This window comes from Pristiophorus japonicus, chromosome 8 (assembly GCF_044704955.1).
Source record: "Pristiophorus japonicus isolate sPriJap1 chromosome 8, sPriJap1.hap1, whole genome shotgun sequence".
Taxonomy (NCBI): Eukaryota; Metazoa; Chordata; class Chondrichthyes; family Pristiophoridae; genus Pristiophorus; species Pristiophorus japonicus.
In genome coordinates this window covers 198,757,874-198,775,688 of record NC_091984.1, presented here as the reverse complement: position 1 = coordinate 198,775,688, position 17,815 = coordinate 198,757,874, and the positions used below count along the sequence as shown (strand labels likewise).

The window sequence follows — 17,815 nt, the reverse complement described above, 5'->3', positions numbered from 1 at the left end:
CAAAAGAGGAAAATTACTTGACGTATTTTCCATTATTATGAACAGGGTCTTCCATACATATAGAAATTAAATTACTCAAACTGAGCATAACCTCTCCAATATGAACCAATCCCAGGAACAATAGGTATTTCTATCTGAATGTCAAGCAAATTCCTCCCCAAGAAGGGCAATTAGATAAAGTTTGTCACAATTGTGGAAGCGCATACCTCGGCCAGCAGATATTATTATAGGGCTAAATTCTCTTAACACTATCTGTTTGCTGAGATAGGGTTTTCGCATCAGATCTTCCACAATTACATGAACAAGAATATTACAAAAAGCCTATCGAGGCTGACAAGCAATATTCAGTATTGTAATTTATCTGGATAACACTTTAATTTTACAATATTGCAGAAAAACCACCAGTATGCCCAACGGCATAAAAAGCAACCAAAAAGTTCAAAAGTTCTTCTTCGATTAAAAGCCGATTGATATAAAATTCACTCAAAATATTGGGGTGAGTTATTCGATATGCTGTATTGATCTTTTAAATAGATACATTTTATATATGGTTTGCTTTATACTGTTGGTTGCCTACAAGGTTAAAACAAAGTTTAAGATATAAATAGGTTGAAAATAATATTTTAGTTGGTTACTGAGAACATTATTGGATTTTCAAAGAACACCTGTTTTCAAGGGCTGCTTGAAATAGACTGGCTCAATTTGCATCTACTTGCAGATAGAATCCATTTGATGAAACACCAAAGTCATAGTAACCACTTTGAGTAAAAGCAGTCCAGAGAAATAAATCAGAGATTTCAATTCTCACCTAATACTGTACATTATAATACCAACAGATATTGGGCTATTGGCTATCTTACTTACCAGTTTATTGACTCGTAATTTTGAAGAATTAAACTTAAAAACATCAGTCTTTTTGTCCAAGGGTTTGATAGCAAACTGGAAAAGAACATATTTATTTTAATGAATGAGAAAATTCTACATTAACTTGTACTTCAACTGAGGTTGCAAAAACAGACCTTTGTGAATTCTATTTTATATATAAATAGATTAAATGGTTGATAATATAATTAGAATTTTGTATTTGCCACTTCAATAGGATTTGGGAAAGTGCCTGGGGGCGATTTTGGCCAAATACTTTATGCACTAATAAAGGGGTTGTGAAGATGGGGTCTTAAGCTGCAATATCGGTTTAGCCCACGTTTAGCGCAAGACGCCACCTTGGTAAAGGAGTTGAAGCCAGCACAGTAACGGCTGCCCAGAGGATAGTTAAGGGGCTGATTGACAGCTAGCATTCATTAAAGAAGCTACATGCCATTCTGGTGGATAACGCTTTATTTAATGACCTCTCCTGACAGCAACCAGTTGAACAGGAGTAAACAAGTTATTGATGAGAATTTCGAGCGTTCTTTAAAAGTATATCACCTTTTACTGCTCACTTGCTGCTGGAGGTTTGAAGAGGACTTTTGAAACACATCGGGAGACTTTCTGTGAAGTTTTGTCAAGGCTTCACCACACTATCAACATTTATTTTTAAAATTCTCCAAGGACTTCACCTAAAAAGAGTGAATGGTTTGCTACTCTACCTTTTTGGATACCTTATTGGAGAAAGGGAGTGCTTGGTCACCGGCATCTTGCTAGGGGTCCCCCTTGGTCTGCAGGATGAATGGGAGGAGGAGACGAGGTCAGGCAGAGCAGCATTAGCTGCTGCAGAAGAGAGGATAGGAAGGATAAGAGGGCAAAGTGGACCGTTTCCCCTTGCAGGTACAGAACATCCCTCCTCCTCTGGATATCCTCCACCAGGACATCCAGTGCCGCATCCAATAACTTGTGCATCCTCTCACTCTTTTAAAAAATTAATTCATGGGATGTGGCATCGCTGGCAAGGCTAGCGTTTATTCCGCATCCCAAATTGTTCTTCAGCAGGTGGTGGTGAGCCACCTTCTTAAACCGTTGCAGTCCATGTGGTGGGTGTACTGTTAGGTAGGTAGTTCCAGGATTTTGACTGAGTGACAAATGAAGGAACAGCAATATATTTCCCAGCAGAATGGTGTGTAACTTAGAGAGAACTTACAGGTGCTAGTGTTCCCATGCGCCTGCTGCCCTTGAGCTTCTAGGTGGTAGAAGTCGCAGGTTTGGGTCCCCGAGTCATCCTGAAACGTGCTGTTATGTGTCAGCCAGCCCACTCCAGTAATGGCCGTCCGGAGGATCGTTAAGGGGCTGATTGACAGCTAGCGTTCAATAAAGGGGCTACATGCCATTTTGGTGGATAACGCTTCATTTAACGACCAGTGGAAGTGGGTGTGTGGAGCCCACATATACTGCTCCACAAAAATTGTGTCTAATCAGAACTTAAGTGCTAAACCTGCAGTTGTCTGATTTAGTGCCTCCAGGAAAGTTCAAATTATTGTAATCAGCAATTTAGGACCAAAATTGCATGCTAAAACCAGACTTTCAAACTGGCATGTCTTATTAACATAGCGCCCATTTAGTGCCAGTTTCCGCCCTTTCACCAAAATAACCCCCATGACTTTACTGTAGGGCACAAGACATTATCTGGTTGCTGTTTAGTGAATGGGACATTTCAGCCAATCAAAAAACACTTAAAACTCAAAAACACAAGGTGCACTACACTATCTCTCAAAAGATCCCTTCACAAAAAATAAACAAATTACATAAACACATGTATATTGTATATAATATCAAAGTCTAGCACATGACCATCATACTCCAGACATCACAGTCTTTAATAAAAAGAATGCCTTGACTCACAGCCTGAAATTTATAAACAATTTACTGACCCCTAATTTTCCTGAGAAAGTCATTCGCACCTAGAATTACCTGGATCCTTGAGTACTTGAACAATGACCTGAAATAGATAGGCTAGTTAGCAGCTAAATATCACAAATGTGCTCCTGGCCCTTGATTACCTAGAAGGCTGGAAGATCTGCTAATCGCTCAGAAAATATAATGTTAATTTAGGACACCAAGACAATTTTACATTTTACCCCTATTTTAATTATCTCCTTCCCCTATCATTTTAGGGATTTCTGGCATGGAAATGTGGCCCTAACCCCTCCTGTCCTCACTAGACCTCCTAAACCTATCCTATGCTTCCTTTCTCTTACTTGCCTCCGCCATGCATTTATTCCCTTTCCAGAGCTCTTGTTAGTTATTTAATCCTTCTTTTGTGATGTTTTTAAGATTTCTTTTACTGCAGCCAGTGCAATTTTCTCAAGCCATTACTAACTACTTAATGCCCCTCAGTCACACCATTGCCACTTGATGTAGGCTACATATGTGCTGCATACATAAATGATTTTTCCCAGAATGTAACTATTCCGCATCTCTTAATGTTAGGTTTTGCCCATTACTGACATCCTTGGCACTATCAAGAATGAACACCAATGTGCAGGAAACAAGAGCAGGTCACAGAGCAAAACAAAAGTGCAATAGTCTTAGCAGGACTGAAGAGAAAAAACACAACAAAAAGAGTTGAGGAGGCAAACAGTTAGTAGATATGAGTAAGACAGAATTCAGAAAACAAAAATCAAAGATTTTAAAAGCATTTAAATAATCAGTAATGGCGAGGAGGAAAAAGTGAGAAATACAGAACTGAGAAAACAGAACCAAAAAAAACAGAAAATAGGAAACAAATCGTGGGTTAATGGTATCTCACCATCTTCGGCTACTATAAGGGCACACTTACACTGTTATTTTTGTGTCAATGTAAAATGGTTTTGGTGCAAACTGAGCAAAAATGCCAGTGTAACGTTATAGTCAGGGCTTGATCTGCCTTTGGAATGCAGGAAAGCACATAAAACCCCGTGGATCAGCCTATTTCACACTAATTGGAGCTTGGCACTAGGTAGAGTATAACTCTCATTAGTGGCTGTTGTGTCTATTATGAATCTCCATCAACTTCCATTTTTATAAATCTCTCTGTTTTCTTCTTCCTCATTGTTTAAGTATGGTTTCTTCTTGGTTAAAACTCCAGGAACCAATATGCCAGCATCTGAGTCACAGCCAAAGTGTTGCCTCAGAGCAGGAACAGCAATTCTGGAACCTCAAAGCGGGCCATGTAAAAATCTAAAATTACTTTCCAGACCCCAGACTATCCGTGAGCAATGTCATGGAAGAAATACGTCTATATTAAAAATTTCACCATGTTCCACAACAAAGCAACAACTTGCCTCTTTATCACTATAGGAAATGTTACGAATTTCATTCCATGGAAAAGATATTTTAGGTGTCAGTTTGTTCTCCGGATCATAAATATGGAGGCCAAAGGCATCAACTCCAAGCAACAAATCGGTTCCCTTCTTGTTCTAAAAATGGAAAAGATATCAATTGAACATGTACGGCAAAGAACTACAATTGACTGAAATAACAATAGCTATGACTGTATAAAGGAAACAGAGTGAAGATTTTCCCTCAGAACTATTGTCAGAGTTATATTTTCAAAATACAGCATATTATCTGTGAATTCATTTCATTCTACACATACCAATTCTCTTTAAATACTACCATACCATATAAAAAAAGATTGAATATTCCAACTTATTGAAAGCGCTTATATTTATGATATATAATATTAATTTTACAGTTACACAATTACATTTGTGCTTTTTATTTACAGATTATACATAGGTTTTATTTTACACAAGTTTAAACTTCTTGTTTGACTGATAACTGGGATTAGTAAAACAGCACCATAGAAACACAAACATAAATTTCAATTTAAATAGTCATGATACATAATTATCATGGCGGGCTAGTGGACTGGGAAGTTCCCATTCTATGCCATGATATATGCTGTCATTTAAATATATATATATTCTCTACTGCATGCACTTCAACGCAGAAGCAATGACTATGGTGGGAGAGGTATAGAGGGGGCACCAGGCTCCCATTCTTATTGTCTACCAGCACTGTTTGCCATTGCAGTTGTATTTCCCTTTTATGGCACAGCATCAAAATAATAATGGTAGTGGAAAATAATTTAAATTATGAATTAAATATTTATCAGATGCCACATATCTAAGTAAAATACAAACTTTAAGCCACCATTTTAAGAATTATTACTATATTGGAATAAAATCTTGTCCATTACCATAATACCAAATCATAGAATATCAAGATTAGTGCTCCTTAACGATAAGATTGACAACTATTTTTGATTCATTCCGAATATAGATATACATCTACTGTCCACTTTATTCAGGATAATTAACATTTCAAGGTAACTCCTCTAATTAACTCAAATGAGTCATCAATTTCATCTTGGAGGTGTATTGACTCGGAGAATGAATTTTTGGCCATTTGTTGAATATCATATCCTCCACGACTGGCAAGCCTCCTACTTTATTCATCCTATTCCTTATTCTAAATCACACGGCATTATTAGGTGTCCATTCAATCAATAATTTCTATTTTGTTTTTGCCTTATTGTAAAAATTACATAAAAGGAGTTCCATTGTTCTAGATTGTTCCATTGACCGCATTTATTTGTCTTGTGTGTGTGTATATAGTTAGCACAAATTAATCAATACTACGTACAATTCAATTAATTGGAGTTACTTCTCTCCAGTTTACCTTCCAAAAGCATCAGTAAAAATTATGTCATAAGAATGAGGCATATTTATGTGCCTGAAGCAAAAGATACATCAAAAAGTTTCCACACGGCAATAGAATGGGGCACTCCACACAAGTTTTTGATCTTAGCTAAGGTAATTTTGAAAAATCCAGAGTGGATGTCCCAGGGAAAACCCAGGTTGCTGTCAAACTTTTCTTATGTTCATTGCCAGTGTTAGTTTTTCTTTTCCACGAGAGGTAAAGGAAGGAACTTAATGCCCCATAAAGAAAGAAAAGTTGACTGGGCTGCAGGAAGTCCATTATAGAGTAATGGATAGAATGGGCTTGATAGGTTAAATGGCCTTTTCTTGCTTCTTAGATCTTAGATCTCCTGACTTTCTCATTAAGATCATGGTCCAGGTTGTGTGCGAGAAATATAAAGGAAAAATTAAGGTGGTAGGGATTGTTTTTTTTTTAAAAAAGATGCTAAATAATTCGAGAACAGTGTATGTGATTCAGCAAGCTGCAGGCAATGGATCTTCATGCTTGCATCAATAGCAAATGTTTGTTATGACAGACTGACAGCTGTCAACATGGTCTGTGAACACACAGATCATTCTGCTGTGGTGCGAAGGTAACTAGCTGCAACTTATTCTCCATTTTGTTTTTCTCCCCATTGCTTTGCCTTACAGAGCATTTTTCCAGAGGGGGCTGATAGAAAACAAGGGAAGACAGTTTGAATAGTAAATTCCTCCATGAAGTAGATATTGCTCACTGCTGCTGGGGATATAAGCTGAATATCAGTCTTTTCCTCCCTTTCTGATGTAGAATATTTTGCTTTAAAGTGCTCCTTTAGTAGTTCAACCAAGAACTAACAGTGTTATGTAATGATGTGTGTATCGTCCCAGTACCTTAAATGTATTGTAAGTACTATGCCACACCAGAGAGCGCTGCGGTGGGAAACCCTGGTAGTACCTGTAACAAAGGCTATATAAGGCTGACCACCACACCTGGGAGGCACTCTGGAGCTGAACAACTGTGGACGAAGGTCACAGCAGTTAGACTTACACCAGACCGTGTGGAGTCAGTGATTTGTGTGCTACATACACCACAAACAGAAATCATCCAACTGGGGCAAACAAGCTCTGGTAACCAAACTTGTAGCCTAATCAGAAGGTAAGTGCTTTAACAATTAAATTACTGTGCAATCCATTACTATAAAGTATTTCTCAAGAAATCATAGCTTTCTTTAATATTTTTTGCAGGTTAATTTGCACTCACCTCCATAGATTCCTCCTGCACAATACCATGCCCCAACTGTGAGGGCAGGCAGACAACAGCTTGACGTCTGACAATGGTGATTTGGAATAGCTACTGATAGCTACCGGGGGTGGTAGCCGTGGCCAGCGGATGTAACGTTGCGATCAGGAGGAGGGGTAGGGGTAGAAGAGGCAAGATAGCCACACTGATCGGAGGAACGGTGGCCGGCAGTGGCCCTTGTTCTTTGAAGGTGGGGTTTGGAGTAGTATTCCTGCTCCGCCTGACTCCACATTCAGCTAAGTATATTTTAAAATCTTATCTAGTTGGGTGCAGCCTAACAGGCAGTCCCTTTGAGCCATTTGTAAAGCCACATATAGATTTGATTTTCCTGAGTGGCACAGGCTGCCACAGGGCAAATCAATCTTGTAGTGGGGACCTTAAACAGGCATTAAGCCCTTATTTGCATATGCAAAGTAAATAACACCTGTTTCAGCCAAGGGCACTGCACACTGATTCTTTAGGCCTTTACCAATATGGCGGGCCGCACACTTCTGGCTTTGGAGGTTTAGGTCATTTAGCACCTGAACATATCTGTAAGCCAGTATTTTATTTTGATATGTCTATGTCACATCTAATTCTAAGCTTTGAAGACTTAAGTCCTCATGTACAGATAAATTTTCACTACAATTGTAACACAGGTTGCACTCATGAATTACTTTTTTTTTAATAACCTCTTTTATTCAAAATTATTTCTGGGAAATGTATTATATTCACGGCAAGCTATGAAAAATTCATAGAAAATTATACAAAAATAGTTATTGTTAAATTTCCATAAGTAAAAACTTTAATTATTAATTTCAAAGTCAAACTAAATTTTAATTTTAATATAATGGTCAACCATATATATATATACATAAACTGCTTCCTTTGTTACATTAGTACAATGGTTTCTATTTTATGCAGAATGTTAATTTTGTATTTAGAAGCCCAACAATGCTTATATTAATTTAAAATTTAAATGGAAAATGTGGCCCTGAGTTAGTCCCATTTAATGGAGTAATTGTGATTTTCATCTAGTTTTAACAACAATACTTCGGTACTATTCATATTGTTCACAAACTAAAATCCAGCCTTATAGATTGAGATCAAATTAGCCCCAGCTCAGAGTATTCAACAGAGGGAGCACATTTAATTGTACAATACTGTCCAGTAATATCAGATGATTTCAGGCTGGAAAGAAAATAGTTTAGGAAGCATTATGTCCTCCAAGTGTAAAAGCATCTGCCACATACTTAATTTGTTACATTGCAATGTGATTTTTAAATCAACACAGCCTTACAGATGTCAAAGTGTGTGTCCATGAACTGATCTAACACACTACAAAATGCATTAGTGGAAAAGCAATTATCCCATAACTCTTAATAATGTATCTTTTAGAGTTAATAGATAGATATTCCATAAAGAAAATGCTATATAACAGCAAGAAATTTTGTAGAAATGATAAAACTTAATAAATTTCTCCAATATGCACTCAACATACATATTTAGATTCAACCCTTTCCTACTGGTAGCAATTAACTTTGCCACACTAAAATTATCTTCATTTGGAGAACCTTAGTGCCATTCTGCTGTGGTTATAGGCCCAAGCATTAGTGAGGTTTGATACTCAAATGGCCTCATTACATGGAAGAAGAGTTTCAGGAGTTTAGGTGAGGCAAAATAATTGATATTTTGACCATTTTACACTACAGGATTTTTACCTGGCAGTCATGAAGGAGCCTTGATCCTACTGGAGGCTGTGCATGCAAGTGTGCAGACTGTAGTGGGGAATGGGGAGGTTGAAGGGGAGGAAGTATCACATAACTGGACAGGAAATTAAATTACACACAAGATTTCTTTCATTTTTAAAACATTTTTGGGTTGCTGCAGATATGACAACATAAATTTTGAAACAAGAAACAATAACGAACATACTGTAAAATACTTACTCTGATAGAAAAATAGCTTACACCATACATTTCAAGATCTTGTGCTATCTTCAGGTATTCCATTTCTGCTTCATCCCTAGACAAAACATACACTTACATCACAAAACTAGGCAAAAATATCTGTAAACCAAACACAGCATGAGGCAATTTTATATCTGAATTGCTGATGTGCAGTACAACTTTTATGGTGCTTAAAAACTTCTCAAGCAAGTCAGGATTAGTCCTTGTTTTTAGTTGTCTGCAATCATCGTAAAAACTCCTTTTTTATGATACAGGCCTCATTTTCCTTCTCTCACCCCTACTCACAATCAGCTTCATCCACATTTCTAAATTGATCTCACAATAATCCCTGTAAGCAGTATGGAGCAACTACTCAATGTCAGCAGCTCAGTGACTGTCTTAGTTATTACTAATACAAGACACTGCAGGCTATTGGTGTACATTGGTGTACATCTACGGCTCTGTGTATTTACCTGACTGATTACCACAGCTTTATGATGTGCATCAGAAGCACCAGTGAAAATATATGGGGCTGTAATTTGCGGCCCCCGACGGGGGTGCATGAGGTGCGCACGTGCCTGTATTGGCCGCGCAAGTTCCAGGATCATCCGTAACCCCAGAAAAGGACATTCGTGGGTGGAGAGTTGGGCTATTTTTGCCCAACTTCTGCCTAGCGAATGCCCATGAAATTCTTACGTCAGCATAAGAGTTTTAAAAAAACATTAAAATAATGTTTTTTCATTCATTTAAACATTAAAACACATTTAAAATAAGGTAAGGTTATTTTTTAGCCCCAATAAAACATTTAACGTTATTTTTCAAAAAAAATAATTTTTTGTTTTAAATGTTTTATTATATTGTATTTTAATTAATTTTAAATATATAATTGTTTTTTTATTTGTTATGTTAAATGTGTTTTTAATGTAATCCCCATTTATGCTTATAATCCTATTTAGAGGATAGCTCAGTGTCAGCTCCTACACAAGTAAATTATTAAATAGGCCTGCTATAACAGAGATGCTGCCAGTTATGAGGAGGACAAATAGTGCTCATTATGGAAGACACAGCATTCTTTTATCTATCATCTTAAATGGAAAGGAACAGCAGCCAATTAAATGGCATTAGATTCCTGTATAAAGAATGCATGTCTTCTGTACAAATGGCATGCAATTCCTGTATGTTCCAAGATCAGATGTACCGTAATAGTATTCAAGTATACACTAGTAGAATTTATACTCAGTAGGTTAACAGGACTATTATTAAAAACTCAATCTAATACCTTGCTCGACCCCTATGCTCTGCATACCAGGCTGTTATTCTCTCCTCCCACATCTCAGGGGTCATCTGGTACAAATTTATAACCTGCAAGATCAAATAAGTATACAGATTATTTAAATATATAATTTAAAACCTAAATATACAAAACAAGTAATTCAGTCTTATGAAATGTCAGTTGAAGTTGATGAAGAAAAACAATATGAGTCTTTGTTTGTTTACTGTAATTGCTAATAACTACTCTTCATTGTTCAAATCTCTCATTCACATAAAATAAGACTTTCGAGCACCTAAATTTATGAAAAAAATTGTATCAGCACAAGTGAAACATCTAGGCCAGGTACTGCACAGCAGTATTCATTCGGCCCAAAATTCATCAACATGCCGCCCACTTACCGCCGAAAAATACAAATTTCATAAAAAAACAGGTACATGCCACCGACATACCGCTCGGCGGAAGATTCATCATTGACATACCACCGCAGGGTATGCACACCGTCCGCATACCGCCCAAAAAGTGCAAGTTTGATGACATATCGCCGACATACCACTGGAGCTGCGTACCGTCCTGGAGAAGATAGTTTTACTCAACCTTAAGTGGGCGGGAATGGCCGGTGGTGTTCGTTGCTGCTATTTTGAAATCAGTATTTCAGAGGTGAACAGTGGCTTTACAGTGGGATTTACAGTGGAAAAGGTATTTTTATTGGTACTGAATACATTATTAAGATAGAAGGCAGTCGAGTTAATATTTTTTTCATTGAAAAATCATTTGAGTTTATCTCAGGATATTTGAGGAGATTCTGGAGATTTAGTACTATCTCAGCCTGCATTGCCAACTACTTGTCTAATGCAGGATCCAGATGGGAGAAGGTTTATTGAGCAGAATTATCAGGGTAATGGAGGAGGTCGCAGACTGATGGAGGAGGAGGCCTTACCCGCAAAGGATTTTCAGGGAGAAGCGCTCATATTTGGACCTGACCAATCGACAGTGCGTTCGGAGGCTGCGCTTCCAAAAAGAGATGATCAATGAGATTTGCCAGCTCATTAAGGCAGACCTGCAGCCCAGTACCACCAACATTACTGCACTCTCTGTCGAGATGAAGGTGACTGCGGCACTTTCCTTTTATGCATGCGGCTCTTTTCAGGCATCAGCTGGGGACATATGCTGTATTTCTCAGTACACTACTCATCACTGCATTCGACAGGTAACCGAAGCACTGTATGCATGCCAGATGGAATTTATTAACTTCCCAATGACCAGGGAGGCACAGAGCGAGAGGGCTTTGGGTTTTGCACGCATTGCCGGCTTCCCCAAGGTGCAGGGTGCTGTTAACTGTACCCATATTGCCCTGCGAGCACCATTACAGGAGGTGGAGGTTTACCGAAACCGCAAAGGATTCCACTCCTTCAACATGCAGCTCGTCTGCGACCATACGCAGCGCATAATGACAGTGAATGCCTACTTTCCAGGGAGCATCCATGATGCGCATACCTTGTATGGGAGCACAGTGTTTGACCTGTTGAAGCCTGAGCCACAAGGTAAATGCTGGATGCTCGGGGAAAAAGGGTACGGTGTCGCCACCTGGCTCTTGACCCCCCTGCGGATCCCTCAGACAGAAGCCGAGCAATTATATAATAAGAGCCATATAGTCACAGGTAATATTATCTAAAAGACAATTGGAGTACTGAAGCAGCGCTTTCGATGCTTGGACCACTCAGGAGGCAGGCTGCAATACCACACTGAGCAGGTTGCTTAGTTCACAGTGGTGTGCAGCATGTTGCATTATTTAGCAATCATGCAGGGACAGGAATTGCCACAGGGGACTGCGGGACCACCTGAGGAGAGTGCAGAAGATGGAGGAGAAAGAAAGGAAAATGAGGGGGAGGAGGATGAGGAGGAGCTTCCAGATGAACCCATGGCACCACCCGCACCCCCCCACCGACCCCCCCAACACCACAGTGGAAGGCACGCGGAGCGTATGCCACTGCAAAATTGTTAAGTCAGCAGCTCATAAATTAACGCTTTGCTTGAATGTGGAGAGCTACATTTCACCTTTTCCTGCACACAGTGTGTGGGACCCTGATGACTATTACCCCAAAAGTTTGACACTGTACAAGAGTGCTTAAATTCAATTGAAACATTTATGTAAAAATATAGAACAATTGTAAAACTTATAACAATAACTTGTAACAACTGTAACAACTTTAACTGTAACAACTTTAATAATTTGAAATAAACTTTTAAAAATCAAACTTCAACTATTTTAAATGAACAATGAACAATTGACTACAGCAAAGCATCCTTTACTGTCTTCGACCTCGACCTCGACCGCGTACTTCCCCCACCCTTCGGACTCATCCCCCCCTTTCTGACTCCCGCCCTTGCCTTTCCCACTGCCCCTGAGCACGGACCTCCCCGTGGTGGTACCAAGCCAGCGCGCAGCAGTGCAACCAGAATGCTGTTGCTGTCGTTGGGGGTGAGACATTGCAAGCGCAATGAATGGGGCCTCAGGAGAAGCTCGTGATGTGGAAGGCACGGCTTCAGGGCTGGAAGCTTCTGGCAGCTTCCCACCCTCGGGTGCTGTTGACCCGACTACTATGGCACGGGGGGATTCCGCGCCATATCCTGATCCCATTGATTGCCACATAGCATCGATGGAGTTGGCGGTTCGCTCCAGCGCGGTGATCAGACGTGACATATCCTCCGACTGTCTTACGTTCTGATGAATTTTGGGCCCATTGTGATTAACAGAAGAAATTGGAAACGGTCATGAGATCATTTACAGCTAATGTAAATTATTCGATACCGAGACCCTACAACCTACATGTTAAAATTAATCTTTACCAAAAACAGTTATGAAGTTATCTATGGTTCTTTACAGATGATAAAGTGTAACTGGAAACCTCATCTCAAGGGTAATTTTTTTTTACCGAGGTCGTTCCGGATTTCGGGTATTTCCTTATTTCCGATGTCCCGAATCCAGAAATGCCCAGACCGATGTTCAGGTATTTCCAGATTTCGGAATGTCTTTCCGACGTCCCGAATGCAGAAACATGTGGGCCAAGGTAAGGGGGGGGGGGGGGGGTCCGGCGACTGAGCGGGGGAGGTGAGTCAAGCGGCGGAGCGGGTTGAGGTGAGTTCCGGCAGCCGAGGTCCAGTGGCCGAGCGGGGGAGGCGAGTCCGGCCGCGGAGCAGGGATGGTGAGTCTGGTCGCAGAGCGGGAGAGGCGAGTCAAGTGGTGGAGCGGGTTGAGGTGAGTCCGGCCACAGAGCAGGGGAGATGAGTCCGGTGGCCAAACGGGTCGGGGGGAGTGGGGGGTGGGGTGGCAGCGGATGGTTCGGATTTCGGAACATTTTCCAATTCCAGATGACCCCGTCACGGATCGGCCTGGTGTCCGGATTCCAGAACATTCCAAATTTCAGAACTCCAGATTTTGGACACTCAACCTGTACTATAGTTTGTTGAAAAGGTTAAGCTGTTAATTTATTAGAACTAGTGATAATCAATTTCATTATCCACAATGCTTGTTTTAAAAGAACAAACTTGATTCTATCTCTGATTACCCTTGTTGTTCTGCTTACCCTTTTTGGTAATAACTCTTCTTGTGCTAGGAAACCAGGTTTGTGTATTTTTGGATCATAATCTCCATACTGTAATAAAAACAAATTGAAGTCTAAGATACAATGGATAAAAGCCTTACTGCATAGTTTTTCCTAGTTTCATATTACTAAATATGAGACATTTCTTCCTATATGTGTAATTATACACGGATACATTTTCCGCTTCCCTTTTAATGATTTTTTTTAAACAATCTATAAACTTATTCAATCATACAGATTATAAACTTGTACCAGATGACTCCTAAGAGGAGGGAGGAGAGAACAACAACCTGGTTCAGTACAAAATATTCCTATGAGGGCCAGGAAATCAGGTGGATATCCTGACCCTGCTCTGCAAAAAGCACTTGATACTTACCTGCACATTGTGCCAGGGCCTCCAGATATGGATGGTGACATAATGGCAGGTGTGGGCAGTATGCCTCTGATTCCTGATGATCTCCCTGGGATCCCTTTTTTCATCTGATTTGGACGTTTGGGATGCTTTAAAAAGCCCTGTCTTGACGTAAGGCACAGGTAGTGAGCTTGAGAAGGCGTTACCCCCTCTAATTCACATACTACATCCTCTGGGATGTGTCTAGTTGTGTTGGTGCCTGCAAACATTGGTAAGAGGGATGCAGAATACTGAGAGATGCAGTCTTCTTCTGCGCCACTAATAGTGCTGGCAGGCTGCTCTTTCTGGATACAATGGGCTCAAATTTGGCCCACCCTTTTTCGGCACACTTACCGGAGATGCGCCACTTTTTTCCATTGATAAGTGCGCTGAGAAAAATCGCTCCCCACTTTGGCCGCTGTCCGGCCTCTCCTCGGTCGTCGTGCAACGTGGTCAGTCGAGTCGGGGGCAGAGCCAGTGCCGGGATGTCTGCACATGCGCATTGGAATCGGGTCGCGATATCTGCGCATGCGCAGTAGCGCCGAAATATGACAATTGGCCATTTTTAAAGGGATATGTAGCTGCTTGAGTTTTGGTGCCAGAAGGAATGCTGTGGAACGAAATTAACTGCTGGAATCAAGAACCAGTGCTCCGTGTGTTAATATCAGTGCTGCATGCCTACAACAGTGCCAGAAGGAGTGCTGTATTTCTGAAAATCATTGCTGCATGCAAAATAAGGACTGTATGTTTGGAAAAATCACTGTGTCTAAGAGCATTGGCAAAGTGCTGTGAGTGTCAATGCTACAACGTGCACCAAGAACGAAGAATTTCTTGCATGACGAAGTGGAGATACTAGTTAATGTCATTGAGAACAGATGGCAGGAGCTGGATACCAGCAGAGGTAGCACAAAAGTGCCACCGAAAGAAATAAAGAAACGCTGGAACCAAATTGCAGAATATTACTGCGCAGTGGTGAACACCCGGAGATCTGGAAGCCAGTGTAAAAAGAAATGGCAGGATCTTGGTCAAGTAGTTAGTGTAAGTAATATTTTCATTTATTCAATGCAATTGCAATTGTAAATGTGACCAGCTGTATATGTCCCACCCAGTAGAAAGATACCCTCTCTAAAAAGTTGCATTTTCATCTTTGAAAAAGAAATTGTCTCACAACAAAAGGGAAAGAACTCGAACGGAAGGAGGCCCGCGAAATCTGCACCTACTGACACCTTTGGAAGAGAGGGTCGCTGCTTTGATGGGTCCTACCTGGAGAAAAACAATCAGTACTGCACAAGCTGGGCCCATACGCGAGAGGGTAAGTCCTTAAAATTCATCATGGCCCTTCAATCAACCTGCTGCCAGGTTTGCTATGTGTGAGCCTATTCATGCCACCCATCCTGTCCCCTCCTGTGCTGCTAACCATTTGACTGTTCTGTTATATTTAACAGAACCTGATGTCAATCGTGAAGATACAGAAGTAGATTCAGACGCGGACAAGCCTAACCCTGCAGACCAACATGGGGGGCTGGGGGGCGGCGGGGGAGGGGATGGAGATGGATGAAGGGGACACTGTTGTACTGAATATGGATGAGGCCACGTTAATCGACTTGGCGTTGGCAGCCCCTTCCATGAGTTCTGGTGTGACATTCCTTGATTTCAGCCAGTCCATGATTAGTGGTTTCCCAGTGTCCGAGGTTGCGGGTCCCAGTGGTGGTGGAATGCAGCATGGAATACCCAGGGCCCCACCGTCCGAGGTTGCGGGTCCCAGTGGTGGTGGGATGCAGTATGGAACACCCAGGGCCCCACCGTCCCAGCCTGCGCTTCCCACTGGGGTGCCGCGAGGCAGACCCAGGGTGAGGGTAAGGTGAAATCGACCACGCTCTCCTGAGATGCAGGATGCAACAGATGTGGTTCAGATCATGGCATTGAGTGGGGAGAGCACTGACCTTACCCAATCACTCGTGGACACCATCAGTGGGGTGAGTGATGAGGTAGCGGAACTGTCGAGAGAAATAACAGTAACCGCACGGGAAATGGGAACGATGTCCAGGAACATCAGTGTCAATTAGGGAGGGAATGTCAAAGGTAGTGGGAAGGACGATACTGGCAATGACACAGGCCATGAGGGAGGGTATGTGTGAGTTATCTGCTACAATAAGGGAACACACCCAGGTCATGCACCATTGGCAGAATTGTTGTCTATCTGTAAAGCATGTTCCGCCACAAGGGAGTGCATCCCCGGAAGTCCCAAGGGATCCCATAATCCCTGAGGAGCACTGTATATAAGCCGGCCCCTAAGGCCTGTTACTCACTCTGGAGTGTCTTAATAAAGACTGAGGTCACTGTTGCTTTAACATCCCTGTATGCAGCCTCATCTGTGTTAGGAACACAATAACTGGCGACGAGTATACGAATCCAACGCAAAGATGCAGCAAACTGTGGGCATCCTGGAGAAGTTCTCGGAGGGTGAGGAATGGGAAGCCCATGTCGAACGGCTAGACCAGTACTTTGTAGCCAACGAGCTGGACGGAGAAGGAAGCGCTGCAAAAAGGAGAGCGGTCCTCCTCACAGTCTGCGGGGCACCGACCTACAGCCTCATGAAGAATCTTCTGGCTCCAGTGAAACCCACAGATAAGTCACAAGAGGAGCTGTGTACACTGGTTCGGGAGCATCATAACCTGAGGGAGAGCGTGCTGATGGCGAGGTATCGGTTCTACACGTGCCAGCGAAGGTCAGGAAGTGGCGAGCTACGCGCCGAGCTAAGACGACTTGCAGGACAATGTGAGTTTGATGGCTACCTGGAGCAAATGCTCAGAGACTTTTATGTACTGGGCATTGGCCACGAGACCATTCTACGAAAACTTTTGACTGTAGAGACACCGACCCTCAGTAAGGCCATTGCAATAGCACAGGCGTTTATGTCCACCATTGATAACACAAACAAATCTCTCAGCACACAAGTGCTAGTAATGTTCATAAATTAACTGGAACTGTTTTTGTGAGCAGAAATGTACAGGGCAGAACCCACGAGTCTGCAACTGCCAGGAGGCCTCAGGTAACCCAGATGACTCAGAGTCTGCAACAAAGGATGAATGCAAGGCAATTCACATCTTGTTGGCGTTGTGGAGACTTCCATTCAGCCTATTCATGCTGCTTCAAAGGGTATGTTTGCAAGAGCTGTGGATCAATGGGACACCTCCAACGAGCTTGCAGTCAAGCTGCAAGCTCTGCAAAACCTGCCAACCACCACGTGGCAGAGGAAGATCAGTCCATGGTGGATGAAAGCAATTTTGAGCCTGAGAGAGAGGAGGCAGATGCTGAAGTACATGGGGTGCACACATTTTCGACGAAATGTCCACCGAAAATGCTAAATGTAAAATTGAATGGCTTACCCGTAGCCATGGGACTGGACACTGGCGCTAGCCAATCCATCATGAGTAAAAAGATGTTTGAGAGACTGTGGTGCAACAAGGCCCTCAGACCAGCCCTGAGCCCCATCCACACAAAACTGAGAACGTGCACCAAAGAGCTTATCAGTGTCCTGGGCAGCGCCATGGTCAAGGACATCTACGAGGGCACGGTGCACGAACTGCCACTCTAGATTGTCCCGGGCGATGGCCCCACACTGGTTGGAAGGAGCTGGGCAAAATCCGCTGGAACTGGGATGATATCCGAGCGCTATCACATGTCGATGAGGCCTCATGTACCCAGGTTCTTAACAAATTTCCTT

At 41.8% G+C, this 17,815-nt stretch overlaps 1 protein-coding gene across 4 annotated transcripts in view; it reads right to left on the bottom strand.

The window, feature by feature from the left end:
* Positions 1 to 17,815, bottom strand: part of LOC139268910 (merlin) — a 211,923-nt gene that overhangs the window by 85,613 nt on the left and 108,495 nt on the right. For 3 of the 4 annotated variants that reach the window (XM_070887744.1, XM_070887746.1, XM_070887747.1), the window contains 5 exons: positions 13,680 to 13,748; positions 10,102 to 10,184; positions 8,823 to 8,898; positions 4,194 to 4,328; positions 865 to 939 (listed from right to left, as the gene is read on the bottom strand). In XM_070887744.1, the coding sequence (XP_070743845.1) occupies positions 865 to 939; positions 4,194 to 4,328; positions 8,823 to 8,898; positions 10,102 to 10,184; positions 13,680 to 13,748 (438 nt within the window). The remainder of the gene's footprint in view (positions 1 to 864; positions 940 to 4,193; positions 4,329 to 8,822; positions 8,899 to 10,101; positions 10,185 to 13,679; positions 13,749 to 17,815) is intronic. The other variant, XM_070887745.1, reaches the window with a different exon arrangement.